The sequence below is a fragment of the Polyodon spathula genome, chromosome 19, assembly GCF_017654505.1.
Source record: "Polyodon spathula isolate WHYD16114869_AA chromosome 19, ASM1765450v1, whole genome shotgun sequence".
Lineage (NCBI taxonomy): Eukaryota > Metazoa > Chordata > Actinopteri > Acipenseriformes > Polyodontidae > Polyodon > Polyodon spathula.
The window spans coordinates 17,451,016-17,470,254 of NC_054552.1; the positions used below are offsets into that span (position 1 = coordinate 17,451,016).

At 41.6% G+C, this 19,239-nt stretch overlaps 1 protein-coding gene across 10 annotated transcripts in view; it reads right to left on the reverse strand.

The window, feature by feature from the left end:
• LOC121294681 (protein mono-ADP-ribosyltransferase PARP6-like) overlaps window positions 1–19,239 on the reverse strand; it is a 64,703-nt gene that overhangs the window by 6,568 nt on the left and 38,896 nt on the right. For 6 of the 10 annotated variants that reach the window (XM_041218653.1, XM_041218657.1, XM_041218659.1 and 3 more), the window contains 5 exons: window positions 16,960–17,072; window positions 15,836–15,908; window positions 14,374–14,443; window positions 7,205–7,284; window positions 6,443–6,557 (listed from right to left, as the gene is read on the reverse strand). In XM_041218653.1, the coding sequence (XP_041074587.1) occupies window positions 6,443–6,557; window positions 7,205–7,284; window positions 14,374–14,443; window positions 15,836–15,908; window positions 16,960–17,072 (451 nt within the window). Of the gene's footprint in view, window positions 1–6,442; window positions 6,558–7,204; window positions 7,285–14,373; window positions 14,444–15,835; window positions 15,909–16,959; window positions 17,073–19,239 lie in introns of those variants that run through there. The other 4 variants (XM_041218658.1, XM_041218655.1, XM_041218661.1 and 1 more) reach the window with 3 other exon arrangements.

The following is a 19,239-nucleotide window of genomic DNA, read 5'->3' on the forward strand; positions in this document are numbered from 1 at the left end:
ACAAACAAAAACAGGACACGGCACATTTGCCAAATTGTTGAGACAAACAAAACGGACAATACAGACAAAACACGGTGAGCTTCTATTTTAACTATTATTATTACAATTATCTCTGTCTCCAATCCGTTCTCCACTCACCGAACACAGAACCTCGAGTGAGTGAAAACATGCTGCTTTTATGCAGCTGTACCGAGACTCGATTGCTATAATCAATCATTCAATTGGAGTCGTGGTACAACTGCATGTGAATTAATAAAGTGCAATTCTCAGTGCTCACCTATATTACTTTTTACTTGCACATGAAGTGATGTGCAGTCCTCGTGCCTAAATGCAAATATACATTTTAAATACTCGTGTTACACAGACCTGTTTATATCCCATGTACCAATGACTATACACCAAGATTAACACACAACATACAACACAAAATACACACAGGGGTGGGTACTTTGCCACAGGGATGTAGGGTCTATATGGGGTTTGTAGTGTCTCTATGGTTTGTATTGTCTATGGGGTTTGTAGTGTTTCTATGGGGTTTATAGTGTCTCTATGGTTTGTAGTGTCTCTATAGTTTATAGTGTCTATGGCAGGGGTCCCCAGTCCTGGTCCTGGAGGGCCGATGTCCTTCTGGCTTTTGTTCCAACTGTACCAATTGCTTATTTGGACCAATTAAGCTTCTAATAAGTGTTTGATTTAGGGGACAGGAAGTTAGGGATTGATTATTATTATAACCGCTGAGAGTTGCAAGCTCGGTTACTATATATATATATATATATATATATATATATATATATATATATATATATATATATATATATATATATATATATACACACACAGTACTGTGCAAAAGTTTTAGGCAGGTGTGAAAAAATGCTGTAAAGTAAGAATGCTTTCAAAAATAGACATGTTAATAGTTTATATTTATCAATTAACAAAATGCAAAGTGAGTGAACAGAAGAAAAATCTACATCAAATCAATATTTGGTGTGACCACCCTTTGCCTTCAAAACAGCATCAATTCTTCTAGGTACACTTGCACACAGTTTTTGAAGGAACTCGGCAGGTAGGTTGGCCCAAACATCTTGGAGAACTAACCACAGTTCTTCTGTGGATTTAGGCAGCCTCAGTTGCTTCTCTCTCTTCATGTAATCCCAGACAGACTCGATGATGTTGAGATCAGGGCTCTGTGGGGGCCATACCATCACTTCCAGGACTCCTTGTTCTTCTTTACGCTGAAGATAGTTCTTAATGACTTTCGCTGTATGTTTGGGGTCGTTGTCATGCTGCAGAATAAATTTGGGGCCAATCAGATGCCTCCCTGATGGAATTGCATTATGGATACGTATCTGCCTGTACTTCTCAGCATTGAGGAGACCATTAATTCTGACCAAATCCCCAACTCCATTTGCAGAAATGCAGCACCAAACTTGCAAGGAACCTCCACCATGCTTCACTGTTGCCTGCAGACATTCATTCGTGTACCGCTCTCTCAGCCCTTCGGCGAACAAACTGCCTTCTGCTACAGCCAAATATTTCAAATTTTGACTCATCAGTCCAGAGCACCTGCTGCCACTTTTCTGCACCCCAGTTCCTGTGTTTTTGTGCATAGTTGAGTCGCTTGGCCTTGTTTCCACGTCGGAGGTATGGCTTTTTGGCTGCAAGTCTTCCATGAAGGTCACTTCTGACCAGACTTCTCCAGACAGTAGATGGGTGTACCAGGGTCCCACTGTTTTCTGCCAGTTCTGAGCTGATGGCATTGCTGGACATCTTCCGATTGCGAAGGGAAGTAAGCATGATGTGTCTTTCATCTGATGCAGTAAGTTTCCTGGGCCGACCACTGCATCTACGGTCCTCAACGTTGCCCGTTTCTTTGTGCTTCTTCAAAAGAGCTTGGACAGCACATCTGGAAACCCCTGTCTGCCTTGTAATTTCTGCCTGGGAGAGACCTTGCTGATGCAGTATAACTACCTTGTGTCTTGTTGCTGTGCTCAGTCTTGCCATGGTTTATGACTTTTGACAGTAAACTGTCTTCAGCAACCTCACCTTGTTAGCTGAGTTTGGCTGTTCCTCACCCAGTTTTATTCCTCCTACACAGCTGTTTCTGTTTCAGTTAATGATTGTGTTTCAACCTACATATTGAATTGATGATCATTAGCACCTGTTTGGTATAATTGTTTAATCATACACCTGACTATATGCTTACAAAATCCCTGACTTTGTGCAAGTGTACCTTGAAGAATTGATGCTGTTTTGAAGGCAAAGGGTGGTCACACCAAATATGGATTTGATTTAGATTTTTCTTCTGTTCACTCACTTTGCATTGAGTTAATTGATAAATATAATCTATTAACATGTCTATTTTTGAAAGCATTCTTACTTTACAGCATTTTTTCACACCTGCCTAAAACGTTTCCACAGTACTGTGTGTGTGTGTGTGTGTGTGTGTGTGTGTGTGTGTGTGTGTGTGTGTGTGTGTGTGTGTATATATATATATATATATATATATATATATATATATATATATATATATATATAAATCCGTGATTCCATTTTTGTAATAATAATGTAACGACCCGTGCCCTCAGAAGGCAAAGCAGAAGACGGAGTCACCTTTTCAGGTGCAACAAATTTTTCAGGTGCAAACCAATTTATTAGTTAATTCACAAAGGTCCCTGTTAGGGCCGAGACCAAGCCACAGAAACAATAACCCCCCCTTCCTCATTCAACTACCCCGCTCTCTCTCTACTCTACTCCCCGGCTCCGTTCTCTCACCCTGACTCACGCAGGTCCCATGTCATAGGCCGTCTCTCTCCTGGACCCTGCGGTCACACTGCGGCAGAATTCCGTGGCTAGCCTCTCTCCACGCCTGAACCTCAACCCCTTCTATCTCTGGTCCCGCAGCTAGCCTCCTCTCTGCACCTGGACCCACCTCCATCTACCACTCCCATTCCTGCAGCTCTCATTCTGCACCTCCCGACTCTCTCTCAAACTCCTCCCGACTCTCAGTACCTCCCCCTGCTGCTCCCGCCTACTCTACCGACTAACCAGCCGGATCTATCCCCACTCCTTTCCCAATTCTGAGTGACACGGTGGCACCTTGAACAATACACGTAATATGCACACAGCACAAGACAGATGAGACAAACAAACGGGACAACATACCAGTCAAGCAGACACAGAACGGTGCCCGGGTCACTACAATAATAATAACATGCTTTTGCCTTTATTAGCCTAATAATTAGCGGCGTACATGCGTAGGCTAACGCAATTACTCGACAAAGGAGTTCTTCAACAAATTAATCAAAAAACAAATAAAACATTGCAAATAAAGATAACACAATCATGTACGCAGTGTGATTTCACTAAGTAAGGCGGCACAGCTGCCTGCTAAACACAATAATACTGTTCATTAAAAACATAAACTTAGATAAAACACACGGAACTGATTAAACTAAACTACAAACACTGAACATTTAAACTCCAGAAAGCAAACGTACCTAGTAAATACTACACATTTTTAAAAGAAGGAACATCATACAATGATTATAATTAGTTTTTTCTTTTTAGGCTACAGACTGCAGAACTACCATCTTGCTATTTAAATATGTAATTTAGCCATGTGTGCGCTCAAAGCTCACTCACTGTCAGCAGCTGCTTGGGTGTAAAAAATCACAGTCATACACCAGTATGACTGTGATTTTATTTGAAAGGAGATTCAACATTGTTAATTCAATTGCTAAGTCGCAAAGTACTGCAATGTGGTAAATAAATAAATAAATAAATAAATACATTAATAAAAATCCGCTGTCCACCATTGCAGGATTTTTCTCGCGTACCCCTTGAGGAGTGCTTGAGTACGCGTACCTCAGTTTGAAAACCACTGGCCTATGGGGTTTGTAGTGTCTCTGTTGTGTTTGTATTGTCTCTATGGGCATTGTAGTCTCTATAGTTTGTAGTGTCTTATGGTTTGTAGTGTCTCTATGGTTTGTAGTGTCTCTATGGTTTGTAGTGTCTCTATGGATTGTAGTGTCTATGGGGTTTGTAGTGTCTCCATGGGGTTTGCAGTGTCTCTGTGGAGTTTGTAGTGTCTCCGTGGGGTTTGTAGTGTCTATATGGAGTTTGTAGTGTCCTTGAGGTTTGTACTTTCTCTATTGTTTGTACTGTCTATGGGGTTTGTTGTGTCTCTATGGTTTGTATTGTCTATGGGGTTTGTAGTGTCTCTATGGTTTGTATTGTCTGTGGGGTTTGTAGTGTTTCTATGAGGTTTGTAGTGTCTCTATGGGGTCTGTAGTGTCTCTATGGTTTGTAGTGTCTCTATGGTTTGCATTGTTTATGGGATTTGTAGTGTCTGTATGCGGTTTGTAGCGTCTCTATTGTTTTTACTGTCTATGGGGTTTGTAGTGTCTCTATGGTTTGTATTGTCTGTGGGGTTAGTAGTGTCTCTATGAGGTTTGTATTGTCTATATGGGCTTTGTAGTGTCTCTGTGAGGTTTGTAGTGTCTATGTGGTTTGTATTGTCTATGAGATTTAGTATCTCTATGAGGTTTGTAGTGTCTCTATGAGGTTTGTAGTGTCTCTATGGGCTTTGTAGTGTCTCTATGAGGTTTGTATAGTCTATGAGGTTTGTATTGTCTATGAGATTTAGTGTCTCTATGAGGTCTGTAGTGTCTCTGTGGTTTGTACTGTCTCTATGAGGTTTGAATAGTCTATGAGGTTTGTATTGTCTATGGGCTTTAGTGTCTTTATGAGGTTTGTAGTGTCTCTATGAGGTTTATAGTGTCTCTATGGGCTTTGTAGTGTCTCTATGAGGTTTGTATAGTCTATGAGGTTTGTACTGTCTATGAGATTTAGTGTCTCTATGAGGTTTGTAGTGTCTCTATGGGCTTTGTAGTGTCTCTATGAGGTTTGTATTGTCTATGAGATTTAGTGTCTCTATGAGGTTTGTAGTGTCTCTATGGGCTTTGTAGTGTCTCTATGAGGTTTGTATTGTCTATGAGATTTAGTGTCTCTATGAGGTTTGTAGTGTCTCTATGAGGTTTGTATAGTCTATGAGGTTTGTATTGTCTATGGGGTTTAGTAGCTTTATGAGGTTTGTAGTGTCTCTATGAGGTTTGTAGTGTCTCTTTGTGGTTTGTAGTGTCTTTATGAGGTTGGTAGTGTCTAAGTGGTATAGTATTTTTTTTCCTGTTTTTTTGATTCCTTGGTTCTTGTGAAATCATAAAATCCTATACACTGTCACAATATCAAACCAGGGGCAATGCCAAACCAACATAGGCCTGAAAGTGGCAGCCATTATTATTACAGTAAGATATAGTACCTCCCAAACATTCAAAACAATACTTCATAAAAGGATATACAACTATTATGCATTTATATTGTTTTAAATGCACCATGCTAATGTGGTGGTGACTGTGAACAGATGTGACCCAGGAGTCAAATAAGCAGAGCCACATGCGGCCCAGAATTGAAAAATGTGGACTTCATAACATAGCTCATGAGCTCCAATGCGGACCACGGAGTGTTCAAAGAAAGTAAACAATCCCACAATGCCAGTGATAGATTTTCCATTGTGCAGCAGGCTGCTCAAAGCTTGTGTCTGCAGTCCTCACGATCACACTCCGGTGCCTGGGCTGGACGATGCAGCCTGGGCTGGATGATATGATATTGCTTGACTGCAGGATTATTTATAGCACTAACATCACAATTGTAATAACCACCTATTCAAGAAAGTCATTTACAGCTCATTACCCATATTCACAATTTTTCAGACGGCCATGTAATCCCATAAATAACAGTCTCTGAGTGGCACAATATGAGGCACGTAATTTTGATTGCTCTGTCAGTTAAAGGTTGGTCAAAAGAGGCATTTTAATTGCTCTGCGACTTGAAGCTAAATGCAGTAGAGACATTCTGTACTGCACACTGCAATCCATAAAAATATAAAGTTGTTCATCTGTAGCTAGAGGGAATGGTGGGGATATGAGATTTCAATAACCTTGTTTAATCACTTCTCTCCATTCTCCTAAACAAAACCAGATTTCAATACTGCCACTCTAAAGATACCAGTAAGTACAATAGGGCTGTACCAGGATTATGAGAGTTAAACATCAAATGCATGTGCTATTTTATTAATAAAAATGTAGAATTTAGATTGGGATTGGAAATTTGCTCTCCAGAATAGCTCATAAACTGAAACATCAGTCACTTATGCCATTTTAAATGTATAAGCACCTGCCAACCGAGTAACTGTTATTAGCTGTCAACCAAAGCCAGTCCGATCTGTTTAGTTATCATAACAGCAACAGATTTAAATATGCATGATTATTCACCATCTTACTAACATCAAACAATACCATGGATAAGTGTTACTGCAGGTTCCCAAGTGTTCTGTTGGTAGGCTGCAAGTGTTACAATGAATAGAATATGAAGCAGCGCTTACCTTCACAAAGCGCTATGCAGTTCAAATTGCGGCTCTGCAAGAATCTGGACTGGATTGGACGACTCTGAAAAACAGAACTGAGACACCTGACTGGGGACTCAGGGGCAGGACTGCACTGAAAGAACAAACAAGGAAGAGAAAACGAGACTAGAGCCGAGAGGCTGGGAGTGAGGTAGTGTGGTCTAGTGGTTAGAGCTGAGGGGTTGGAGGGAGGCAGTGTGGTCTAGTGGTTGGAGCTGAGAGTTTGAGAAAGGCAATGTGGTCTAGTGGTTAGAGCATAGAGGTTGAGGAAGGCAGTGTGGTCTAGTGGTTAGAGCTGAGAGGTTGAGGAAGGCAGTGTGGTCTAGCGGTTAGAGCCAAGGAGTTATAGAGAGGCAGTGTGGTCTAGTGGTTGGAGCTGAGGGGTTGGAGGGAGGCAATGTGGTCTAGTGGTTAGAGCTGAGTGGTTGAGGAAGGCAGTGTGGTCTAGTGGTTAGAGCTGATGGGTTAAGGAAGGCAGTATGGTCTAGTGATTAGAGCTAAGTGGTTGGAGGGAGGCAGTGTGGTCTAGTGGTTAGAGATGAGGAACTGGGATTGAGACAATGTGGTCTAGTGGTTAGAGCTGAGGGGCTGGGAAAGAGTTAAGTGTAGTCAGTGGTTAGAGCGGAGAGGCTGGGATGGAGGTAGTGTGGTCAGTGGTTAGAGCTGAGGGACTTTGAGGGAATCAGTGATAATGATGATAGTTCCAGTATTGCAGTAGCTCCCTGTACCCCTACACTGTACCTGTGGGATGGTGTTCATCCTGTTGTAGCGCTGAACGAGCTCATCTTTCGAGGGCATGCGGTGCTGCCCCTTCCCCATTCCTATAAGAAAACAAAACAACAACCTGTCAGCAGAGCTCCTCTAGAACAGCCCCCTGCACTCCTCTAGATCACCCCCTAAACTCCCCTGCACTCCTATAGAGCAGCCCCCTACACTCTCCTCTGCGCTCCTCTAGATCAGCCCCCTACACATTCCCCTGCACTGCTCTAGATCAACCCCCTACACACTCCCCTGCGTTCCTCTAGATCAGCCCCCTACACACTCCCCTGCGCTCCACTACATCAGCCCCCTACACACTCCCGTCATAGTGCACAAAAAGGTTCCATAGTGCAGAGTTTGAAAATCAGCTTGTGTTCTTTATTCTTTCTTGTTGTGTGTGTTCCATAACATTTGTAAATTCCACAGACAGTGACATCATCAGTAGAATGTCCAACAGTATTAAAATGTAGAGCTACAGATGACCAGGTGGATTTGATCTTAATGCTTCTGAGGTGTTCTACAAAGCGATCTGCTAAACATCCTTTAGTTTCTACAATATATAGCAAGTTGCTCTTTTACAAAGATGATACAATCCACAATCCCCCTGTTAGTGCAAGTCAAATGTTCATTGATGGTGATAGAAGATTTCCAAGTTTGTGTTTGTGTGTTTACAGGTTGCATGAGATGTTAACTTAAACATCAATGTTTATGTTGTCAATAATTCCTGCATTGCTACCAGCGTGTGTTACAAAGAAACAGACTCCCATTCGACTCTCCAGTACAACTCCAATTCAAATCTCCATTACAACCCCCATTTGAATCTCCAATACAACTCCCATTCAAATCTCCAATACAGTTCCCATTCAAATCTCCATTACAACCCCCATTCGAATCTCCAATACAACTCCTCAAATCTCCAATACAACTCCCATTCAAATCTACAATACAGCTCCTCAAATCTCTGATACAACTCTTATTCGAATATACAATACAATGCCCATTCAAATCTCCAGTACCTCAGATCTCCAATATGTTATTGTAACGGAGTATCACCCCCTTCCAGCCTGGCGGACTTCCCTTGAACCCTGGGAAAGAACTGTTAGACCAGCCCATCCAAGAAACTCTGTTCTCACTGCTTAGCTCCCTCACAGGTTGGAAGGAATATTTATAACCAAAAATCATTGTATTTCTGTCACAATATCATATAGGAGAGACAAAAGCATTACAGACTCTTTGGTCCACAACTCTATCCCTTCTGAAAACAATACTTTAAAAGGCATTTTTCCTTGCAACAGATCTTGTTGTGCAACCTGTAAACACACAAACATGGAAATTCATAGTTCTAAATCTCTATCACCATGTGGCAGGGCAAAGTTGTCCTGCCCCTTTAAGGGAAGGGGCCATGTGATTTGGTTACTATTCTGTCTCTGGAGTGGAGCTACAGCCCAGAGCTGGAATGGCCACCAATTAAACACATGACTCCAATCACCAAATTGGCGGATTATATATTACATTTTTCAATTTATTGGCATAAATTGTATCACCTGTGCAAAAGTGCAACTTGTTATATATTATAGAGACTAAAGGACATTTGGCAGATCGCTCAGAAAGATTAAGATTAAATCCACCAGGTCACCTGTAGCTACATATTTTAATATTGTTGGACAAACAGTGATGATGTCACTGTCTGTGGAATTTACAAATACTATGGAACACATGCAACCAGAGAGCAGACAGAACACAAACTGATTTTCAAATTCGGTACTTTGGAACCTTTTGGGAGGAACATTCTACCATGAAGCCCTACTTGGCTTTATTTGAAATTCATTCTTTAAAACAAACAAATCACTGGAAGCTCATTTTAGCTGATGAGGGACTCTTATGTCTAAGCTAAATATGTTGTACCTTGTGCACCTTTACTATTACTTTAAAGTTTCTGTTTCTAAGGACTGAACGGCTGCTCAAAGTAACCATACATAGTTAACCAAGCACACACACACACACACACACATATATACAGTGCCTTGCAAAAGTATTCAGACCCCTGACCATATTACTGAATTACAAATGGTACATTGAAATTTCGTTCTGTTCGATATTTTATTTTAAAACACTTAAACTCAAAATCAATTATTGTAAGGTGACATTGGTTTTATGTTGGGACATATTTTTAAGAAAAATAAAAAAACTGAAATATCTTGCTTGCATAAGTATTCAACCCCCACACATTAATATTTGGTAGAGCCATCTTCCGCTGCAATAACAGCTTTAAGTCTTTTGGGGTAAGTATGTACCAGCATTGCACACAGTGTCGAGTGATTTTGGCCCATTCTTCTTGACAGATTTGCTCCAGGTTGTTCAGGTTGGTTGGACGACGCTTGTGGACTAAAATTTTCAAAAAGTGCCACAGATTCTCAATGGGATTGAGATCAGGACTTTGACTGGGCCACTGTAGGACATTCACCTTTTTGTTCTTGAGCCACTCCGGCCTTGTGCTTGGGATCATTGTCATGCTGAAAGGTGAATTTCCTCCCAAGTTTCAGTTTTTTAGCGAACTGAAGCAGATTCTCTTGCAGTATTTTCCTGTATTTTGCTCCATCCATTCTTCCTTCAATTGTAACAAGATGCCCAGTCCCTGCTGATGAGAAGCATCCCCACAGCATGATGCTGCCACCACCATACTTCACTGTAGGGATGGTGTGTCTTGAGGCATGGGCAGTGTTAGGTTTGTGCCACACATAGCCCTTTGAGTTTTGGCCAAAAAGCTCTATCTTGGTGTGGCAAAGTGGTTGGTAAGGGGAACAGATGTCGCAGTGATGCGGTGCAGGTGTGATGAAAAGACAACAGTGATTCAGTGAATAAGTGCTTTATTGCTCTTTTCCAGGTCTGGCGACCGTCAAAAATAATAAATCCCCTGCAATACACAACAATGTGTAAAGCACGGGGATAATGAAAACAAGGGCACAGTCCCGAACAAAAACAACGGTACGGTCACCAGTCCTGGGTGATCGAAAACGTGCAGGTGCTCAGTGCAGTGGTGCTCCGGATAGTGCTTTACGTGGCGACAGCTCCGGAGGTGTGCGTTAACTGTCTAGTGGTGCGAAAAAGACAGACAATTATAAACAAAGACAACACACAACACGTAATACACTCTGAGAGCTCCTCTCTCAGTCCTTCTCTCCTCACGTTACCCAAACGAAGGAGAAGATCAGCGTTACCCTGGCCCCTATATGTAATCCCGCATGATATCGAGATAAACGGTTGCAGCTGCCTTATTACTTGCAGCTGCCTCTCGTTTACCTTTCAAATCAATACGGTCTTACAACAGAGTCGCGCTCCTTTCCAGGCTGACCCACTTCCCTGACCCGGAAACGAACTGTCAGGCCAGCCCTTCCAGATACTTCTCCTCCCGTTCTTTAGCGCCCACACAGGTCGGGAGGAAGATTCATCACCAGAACTCATCTTTCCGTCACACTTGGTCTCATCTGACCACAAAACCTTTTCGCACATCGCAGCTGGGTCACTCTCATGCTTTCTGACAAACTCCATATGTGCTTTCAGATGGTACTTTTTGAGTAACGGCTTCTTTCTTGCCACCCTCCCATACAGGCTAGTGTTATGCAGAGCTCTTGATATGGTTGACTGGTGCACCATTACTCCACTCCCAGCCACTGAACTCTGTAGCTCCTTCAAAGTGATTGTTGGTCTCTCTGTGGCTTCTCTCGCAAGTCTTCTTCTTGTTTGAGCGCAGAATTTTGAGGGACAGCCTTTTCTTGGCAGTGCCTGGGTGGTTAACATGTAGAAAACAGAAAGTACTGATTAGAAGAAAAACCTCAGAATGGAGTGTGGTAACCACTGGTGTACCACAGGGATCAGTATTAGGTCCTCTGCTATTCCTAATTTACATTAATGATTTAGATTCTGGTATAGTAAGCAAATTTGTTAAATTTGCAGACCACACAAAAATAGGAGTAGTGGCAAACACTGTTGCAGCAGCAAAGGTCATTCAAAATGATCTAGACAAGATCCAGAACTGGGCAGACACATGGCAAATGACATTTAATAGAGAAAAGTGTAAGGTACTGCACGCAGGAAATAAAAATGTACATTATAAATATCATATGGGAGATACTGAAATTGGAGAAGGAATTTATGAAAAAGACCCAGGAGTTTTTGTTGACTCAGAAATGTCTTTATCTAGACAATGAGGGGAAGCCATAAAAAAAGGCTAACAAGATGCTCAGATACATTGTGAAAAGTGTTGAATTTAAATCAAGGGAAGTAATGTTAAAACTGTACAATGCACTAGTAAGACCTCATCTTGAATATTGTGTTCAGTTCTGGTCACCTCGCTATAAAAAAGATATTGCTGCTCTAGAAAGAGTGCAAATAAGAGCGACCAGAATTATTCCGGGCTTAAAAGGCATGTCATATGCAAACAGGCTAAAATAATAGAATTTATTCAGTCTTGAACAAAGAAGACTACGCGGCGACCTAATTCAAGCAATCAAAATTCTAAAAGGTATTGACAATGTCGACCCAAGGGACTTTTTCGACCTGAAAAAAGAAACAAGGACCAGGGGTCACAAATGGAGATTAGACAAAGGGGCATTCAGAACAGAAAATAGGAGGCACTTTTTTACACAGAGAATCATGAAGGTCTGGAATCAACTCCCCCGTAATGTTGTTGAAGCTGACACCCTGGGATCCTTCAAAAATCTGCTTGATGAGATTCTGGGATCAATAAGCTACTAACAACCAAACGAGCAAGATGGGCCGAATGGCCGCCTCTCGTTTGTAAACTTTCTTATATTTTTATGTTCTTATGTGTGATGCAGCTTCTACTTCCTGATTATTGATCCAGCTTTGCTCCCTGGGATATCCAAACACTTGGATATTATTTTGTACCCTTTCCCTAATCTATGCATTTGTATTACTTTATCTCTAATTTCTGTAGAATGCTCTTCAGTCTTCATTTTCCTTCAGATTCACAGCCTTACTAATGATCCTTTAACAGTGGGGTTTTTATCCAGAAACTGTGACAGCAACTTGAATGGTTCACAGGTGGAGGCCAATGGTAAGGTAATTGTGTTCTCGTTAGGGCAATGTCTTTCATCAGTGCAAACTGGGATCTTCCATAGCACAGTGGTTGAATAATTATGCAAGCAAGATATTCCAGTTTTTTATTTTTCTTAAAAATATTTCCCAACATAAAACCAATGTCACCTTGCAATAATTGATTCCGAGTTTCAGTGTTTAAAAATAAAATATCAAACAGAACGAAATTTCAAGGTACCATTTGTAATTCGGTAATAACAGAGAATTGGTCAGGTGTCTGAATACTTTTGCAAGGCACTGTATATATATAATATATAATATATATATATATATATATATATATATATATATATATATATAGCTCTGGAAAAAATTAAGAGACCACTGCAAAATTATCAGTTTCTCTGGTTTTACTATTTATAGGTATGTGTTTGGGTAATATTGTCATTTAGAGCATTTATTTGCAGAAAATGACAATTGGTCAAAATAACAAAAAAGATGCAATGTTGTCAGACCTCGAATAATCCAAAGACAATAAGTTCATATTAATTTTTAAACAATACAGTACTAATGTTTTAACTTAGGAAGAGTTCAGAAATCAATATTTGGTGGAATAAACCTGATTTCCAATCACAGCTTTCATGCATCTTGGCATGCTCTCCACCACTCTTTCACATTGATGTTGGGTGACTTTATGCCACTCCTGGCGCAAAAATTCAAGCAGCTCAGCTTTGTTTGATGGCTTGTGACCATCCATCTTCCTCTTGATCACATTCCAGAGGTTTTCAATGGGGTTCAGGTCTGGAGATTGGGCTGGCCATGACAGGGTCTTGATCTGGTGGTCCTCCATCCACACCTTGATTGACCTGGCTGTGTGGCATGGAGCATTGTCCTGCTGGAAAAACCAATCCTCAGAGTTGGGGAACATTGTCAGAGCAGAAGGAAGCAAGTTTTCTTCCAGGACATCCTTGTACTTGGCTTGATTCATGCGTCCTTCACAAAGACAAATCTGCCCGATTCCAGCCTTGCTGAAGCACCCCCAGATCATCACCGATCCTCCACCACATTTCACAGTGGGTGCGAGACACTGTGGCTTGTAGACCTCTCCAGGTCTCCATCTAACCATTAGATGACCAGGTGTTGAGCAAAGCTGAAAATTGGACTCATCAGAGAAGATCGCCTTACTCCAGTCCTCTACGGTTCAATCCTTATGGTCTTTTGCAAACCTCAGCCTGGCTCTACTTTGCTTCTCATTGATGAAGGGCTTTTTTCTAGCTTTGCACGACTTCAGCCCTGCCCCTAGGAGCCTGTTTCGAACCGTCCTCGCCGTGCACTTCACCCCAGCTGCCATTTGCCATTCTTTTTGTAGGTCACTTGATGTCATCCTACGGTTGCTGAGTGACATTCGAATGAGTTGGCGGTCATCCCGGTCAGTGGAGAGTCGTTTTCGCCCTCTGCCGGTCTGTAGCTTTGTTGTCCCCAGTGTGTGCTGCTTGACCTTGTTCTTATGAACCGCCGTCTTTGAAATTTTAAGGATGGAAGCAACCCGACGCTCACTGTATCCCTCTGCCAGTAAAGCCAGAATTGAACCCTTCTTTTCCTCACTCAAAACTTTCCTTTTCAACTCTTTGGGCATGGTCAATAGTTATTTTTTGATTCCAATTACTTTTGAGGTACTACTAGCACTGTTTTGCCATCCAGCTGGTCCTATTGCAAGAGGATAGTGATGACCACAGGAGTGGTTTTTATACTTTTCCTCGTTAAATAAGATTTGGTTCAGGTGATCCCCTAATCAGTACCTCATTCAGTAGAATGAGGTGTGCCTGTGTTGGAATTCAACAGACACTGGAATGGAATGGCTGCCATACATGTAGAGATGCTGATTTAAGAAAAATTTGCAGTGGTCTCTTAATTTTTTCCAGAGCTGTATATATATATATATATATATATATATATATATATATATATATATATATATATATATATATATATATATATATATATATCTGTGCCTGTCCTGTCTCAGGCAATGCAAACACAATTCCACCTGGCTTCATGGTTTGGTTTGGTAAGTTGGTAAACTGTATTCATACCTGAGTATCCAAATGATATACTGGAGATGGGGCTGAGATAGATGCCCTTCCCGTATGCTGCCCCGTGCAGCTTGCATTGAAAAGACACGGTGACAATCACAATCACACTCACAGTGAGAGGGGCAAGGAGTGTGTGTGTGTGAGAGTGTACGTGCTCTGTTGTAATGATCTGAATTACATATAACTATTAGTTTACAGCTTAAACATTTTCCAAGTGTTAATGCAGAACTTATCCTAAACGTGCAGCTATTGTCAAGGATATACATATCAAGTAAAGAGGTCAGCTGTACCGTTTCTACTGCAGGAGGTGTGCAGTGCAAGGGTATTTATTTAGTCTTTTCCGCATACACACGGATGTTGGACGCATGCAGTCTCATCCACTTTAATGTTGCATCATGAAAAAGTATCAGCAGTCTAATGGAGGGGCTTTACCCCCCCCCCCCCCCCCCCCCCCCCCCCCCGAGTCATGTCTGTGTGCGTCACAGTGATTGCACTGTGAACTCTACCCCGAGTCATGTCAGGAGTGCAATGCAGTGAATCTACTGTGAATTCTACCCAGAGTCGCGTCAGTGCAGTGCAAGTCAAAAAGGATTGATTGCTTCATAATTATGTGTGAACATAAGGTAATATTGCAGTGTGAGTTACCTAACTGTATGCAGATTGTCTGTTTTTCCTTTCAGTGGCCAGTGCACGGACCTTACCCTGAACCTGTCCGGATGTTTGTTACATTGTGTCTTGCAAATAAACCATTTAATTCTGAGAATGTTTGTGAGTGACTGTTACCCAGTAGGCTGGACAAGTGAGGGTCTACCCCAGACCCTTACAACAAGTTTTGTGTGTTGGGTGTAAACTGTATCTTTATTCAACAACCGTCACAGACAATTTTCTTCTTTGAAAAATAAATGTTAGTAAACAGCAGCATACATTAGCAGAGTTCAATGGTAAAAAACAAACAAAAAACCATGCTCAATGGTTAATTACTAACCTTGCTGTTGGATTCTCTTTCCCACTACAACCTTTTAACAACCTTCCCCACCAACCACACCGCCTTTAGACTGCCAGCTGTTTCCAGGGGCCATCCTGGAAAGGGTTATTTCATGGAAGCAAAATTCCGCTCTGAAAACTGATGGTTAGTGGTTCGCTCTCCAGCTAGTGGCCCACCCTTGCCTTAACAAGGCAGACCGAAAACCCAGCCACCCAGTGGACGCCATATTCCACACTTCCACATTGGATGTAACAGCCAATAGGAACAGGGAGGAGAAACATGGCGTCCATTGCTGTCAGAGCTGAAGAGGAGGGTGACATGGGCTGGGTCACCGGTGGGCCTTGCAGAAACTCATTGCAATGAGGAGGAACATGGCATCCGTTACTGTCAAAATGGAGCAGCTGGACCCCAGGCCTGGGTTAAGGCAGGACTTGGTCCAGGGATGGATGCATCTTTCTAGCTGTGATAGCTACATACCTGCAGTTTGGTATAAGACGCATTGACTAGTCCATTTCTCAGAATGGAGTGCCAGTTCTCAATATGGGACCCACTAGAATGGGGGCAGGGAGAGAGAAAAACAGAGAAACTATGAGAACAAAAAGGGTCCCGGATACTGTCTGAACACTGTCCTGAGGAGTGCTTGTGCTCTACAATACAGGAGATGGAATCACTCAGGGGTATGTAGGACTATCGTAATTATTGGAATACAACATTCTCCCTGTGTATAACACACAACCAGGGAATAGCACACACATCTACTCGTGTGTATATCTCTCACTTCTTTGAAAGCCCATCTCAGCCCATTCAATTGAATGGAAAGGCAAAGACCGGATGTGAAGCGGTAACGGTTCAAAGACGAAGTCTCACCATTCAACTAAAGCACACGCTGTAGTGAGAGGTACAGTAAGTATGTGGCTTATGCCAATGTCAGTATTAATAACTAATCAGCGGTGATCCATTACATCCTGCTTTCAACCCTATCAATAAATATTATTCAGGTGCACTGCACAACCTCAATATAACTCACAGACGTTATCCAAATAATGTTGTACTCTGTAGATTACTGAACTTTTGTAGTTTTGTGATAAGTTACCAAGGGCTGACTGAACTATGGGGTAGTTTTACACTTTTTTAAATTGGCTATATTACTTTAATAGGTGTGTTGCTATTGTATATATTTCAAAAAAGCAAAAAAATAATTTCAATATAGCCAACATATACTACAAGGCTCCCTGCTTAATTCACTATTTGACTTATGTTGAAAGCAATTAATTATTAAAGGGCCCTTATACTGTAAAATATAGAACTATTTAAATTTACTGTCAACTTGACCTAACAGTAAGTCAAACACGTCACTGAACTACCGATCGGAGAAGTATCAGTGGCGCACTGTATGCCCTTCTGGCAAAGTGAGATCTCTTTTGAAAAGGGTTGGTGGAAATTGTGATACAGAGCACACTCCTTATAAAAAGAAAACTACGACCCTGAGAAGCCAGGGAGGTTTGGGGAGGGCCATACACGCCCTGGGGCTTGTGTTTGACATGCTGTGTGAGGTGAGCTTTGTCCTGCTCTGTTCTGAAGGGCGCTGGGGCGTCACTCACTGGAAGGCGAAGGTGCTACCATACAGCTTCTTGGCGGTCCGGAAACGAGCTTCCTTTGCGGGGGGGCTGCTTAGCAACAGGAACTGGTGAGAGGTGTGCATGAACTTCAGTTGCTAAGGAGAGAGGGGAGGGGGGTGAAAGGTTAGGAATAAGTAGCTTCAAATGTCATTTTAAATTTATTTTGTTATATTTGATGTACTAGTTTGGTGCGTTGGTGTTTGGTGGTTGGTGTTTGGTGCAAGGTGTTTGGTGCAAGGTGTTTGGCGTTTGGTGTCTGGTTTTTGGTGCATGGTGGTTGGTGTTTGTGCTTTGGTGTTTGGTGGTTGGTGCAAGATGTTTGGTGTTTGGCGCTTTGGTGTTTGGTGCATGGTGCTTTAGTGTTTGGTGCAAGGTGTCTGGTGTTTGGTGCTTTGGTGTTTGGTGCTTTGGTGTTTGGTGCAAGGTGTTTGGTGCATGGTGCAAGGTGTTTGGTGCATGGTGCTTTAGTGTTTGGTGCATGGTACTTTAGTGTTTGGTGCTTGGTGCAATCATTCTGAGTGGTTCTGGGGTCTTCTGTTCCAATACTGAGCCTTTACCTGGCTTTGAGCTGCTTGTCTGGAGAATCCTAAGTACCAGGACAGAACAGCATTGTCTACATGTATATAGGTGGGGCTGGCAGAGTTGAAAGGTTACATTGCCACCTGCTGGCACTTTGGATTCTCCAGACAAGCCAGGTAAATACAGATTTATAAAAAAAAAACATTATGGTAACTCAATATTGGAGCAACCGACCCTGTCACCACTCTGAATGACATAACACCATAAACAGAACCCATCACCACTCTGAATTACGGAACACCATGTACAGAACCGTTCACCACTGAATGACATAACACCATAAACAGAACCCGTCACCACTCTGAATGACATAACACCATGAACAGAACCCGTCAACACTCTGAATGACTGCCGACACCATGAACTAGCAAGGGAAACATAAAAAAATAAATCAGATGCCGTTTGAAACAACTTGCTCTTTAACAGTGAGATAGACTGAAGTAGAAGCAGTGGATTGAGAGGGCCACTCAATTAGAACTCAACACATCACCATTTTCAGCGGGATAACATGAAGTGCTGCTGTGAAAAAAAAAAAAAAAAACATTTATTTTGTGAACACTGAACAGTGCTTGTAGCTTACAAAATAATTTCAGAAATGTGACATGTTTTACGCTTCCATTAGCTAGATACTGTAGGTCTCAAATGTGCAGTTTTGAAAAAAACAAATGTTATACCAAACATGCTATTTTAAAACATGATATCTGGTACTACAGGTTAAATAAAGTTTACATGACTTCCCTTATAAAATCTTGCCACAATAACAAGAGTAATAAGGCATAGAAAATGATTCACTACTATCAGCCAATCAGCTTCTAGTTCTACCGCACTTCTATTAGGCAGTAGATGCTGGAATGTCACTGCATCAACTGTCAAACTTAAAATCAATTTGGGGCTAGGGCAAGGACGGACTCAACAGAAGCAGTATTGTCACTGGATGTTATTGAACAGTTTCCACTGCCTGATCTTCACTCACACATCTTTCTGTGAGAATCATGTGATACAGCCAGGCGGTGCTACAAATCTATTGTCGCATTGTTCTGTCCATGAAGTCTAATCTAATTTCACTCAGTTCATTCATGACCTATTAGAAATGACTGAGACAACCTTTGCCGTGTTTATATAATCAAAATGGAACTGAATTCAAGCTTTGAGGAACTGATTCAACATGATTAAGATATTCTGCATAATTCTGCGTGTAACCCACTTTGTAGCAGCACCCGGGTTTGATTGGATTTAAGTGCATACAGTTGGTTAGTCTGCTATTACCAGCCAGTAAACTCTGAAGCACTTTTTTCAACATAGTGAATGAGGGAGCCAGTTATCCACCTGTTAGTTCAGCTTTCACTGAATTGATATTGGCATGTGGTACATTACAGTGACATGTGATTTATTACTTATTTATGCTGGACAACAAAAAACACAAATTACATTAATAACTTAAATTTCCTAGGATAAGTAAATACAGCTATCTTCCTTTGAAATGCAATGTTTCTCCTTTCGGAATGATAGAGGTGTTCTGTGTGGTTTATTGCACTGAAATTGAGCAGTTTTTTTAGTTTCCAACAGCCTTTCCAACGATGAAAAATCCTGACTGTTCATCAACTAGGGTCTCTTTGTACGCCAGGGACTTCTAAACCACTTAATAAGAAGCTGTTGTAAATCTTTGTACACTACAGTATACAG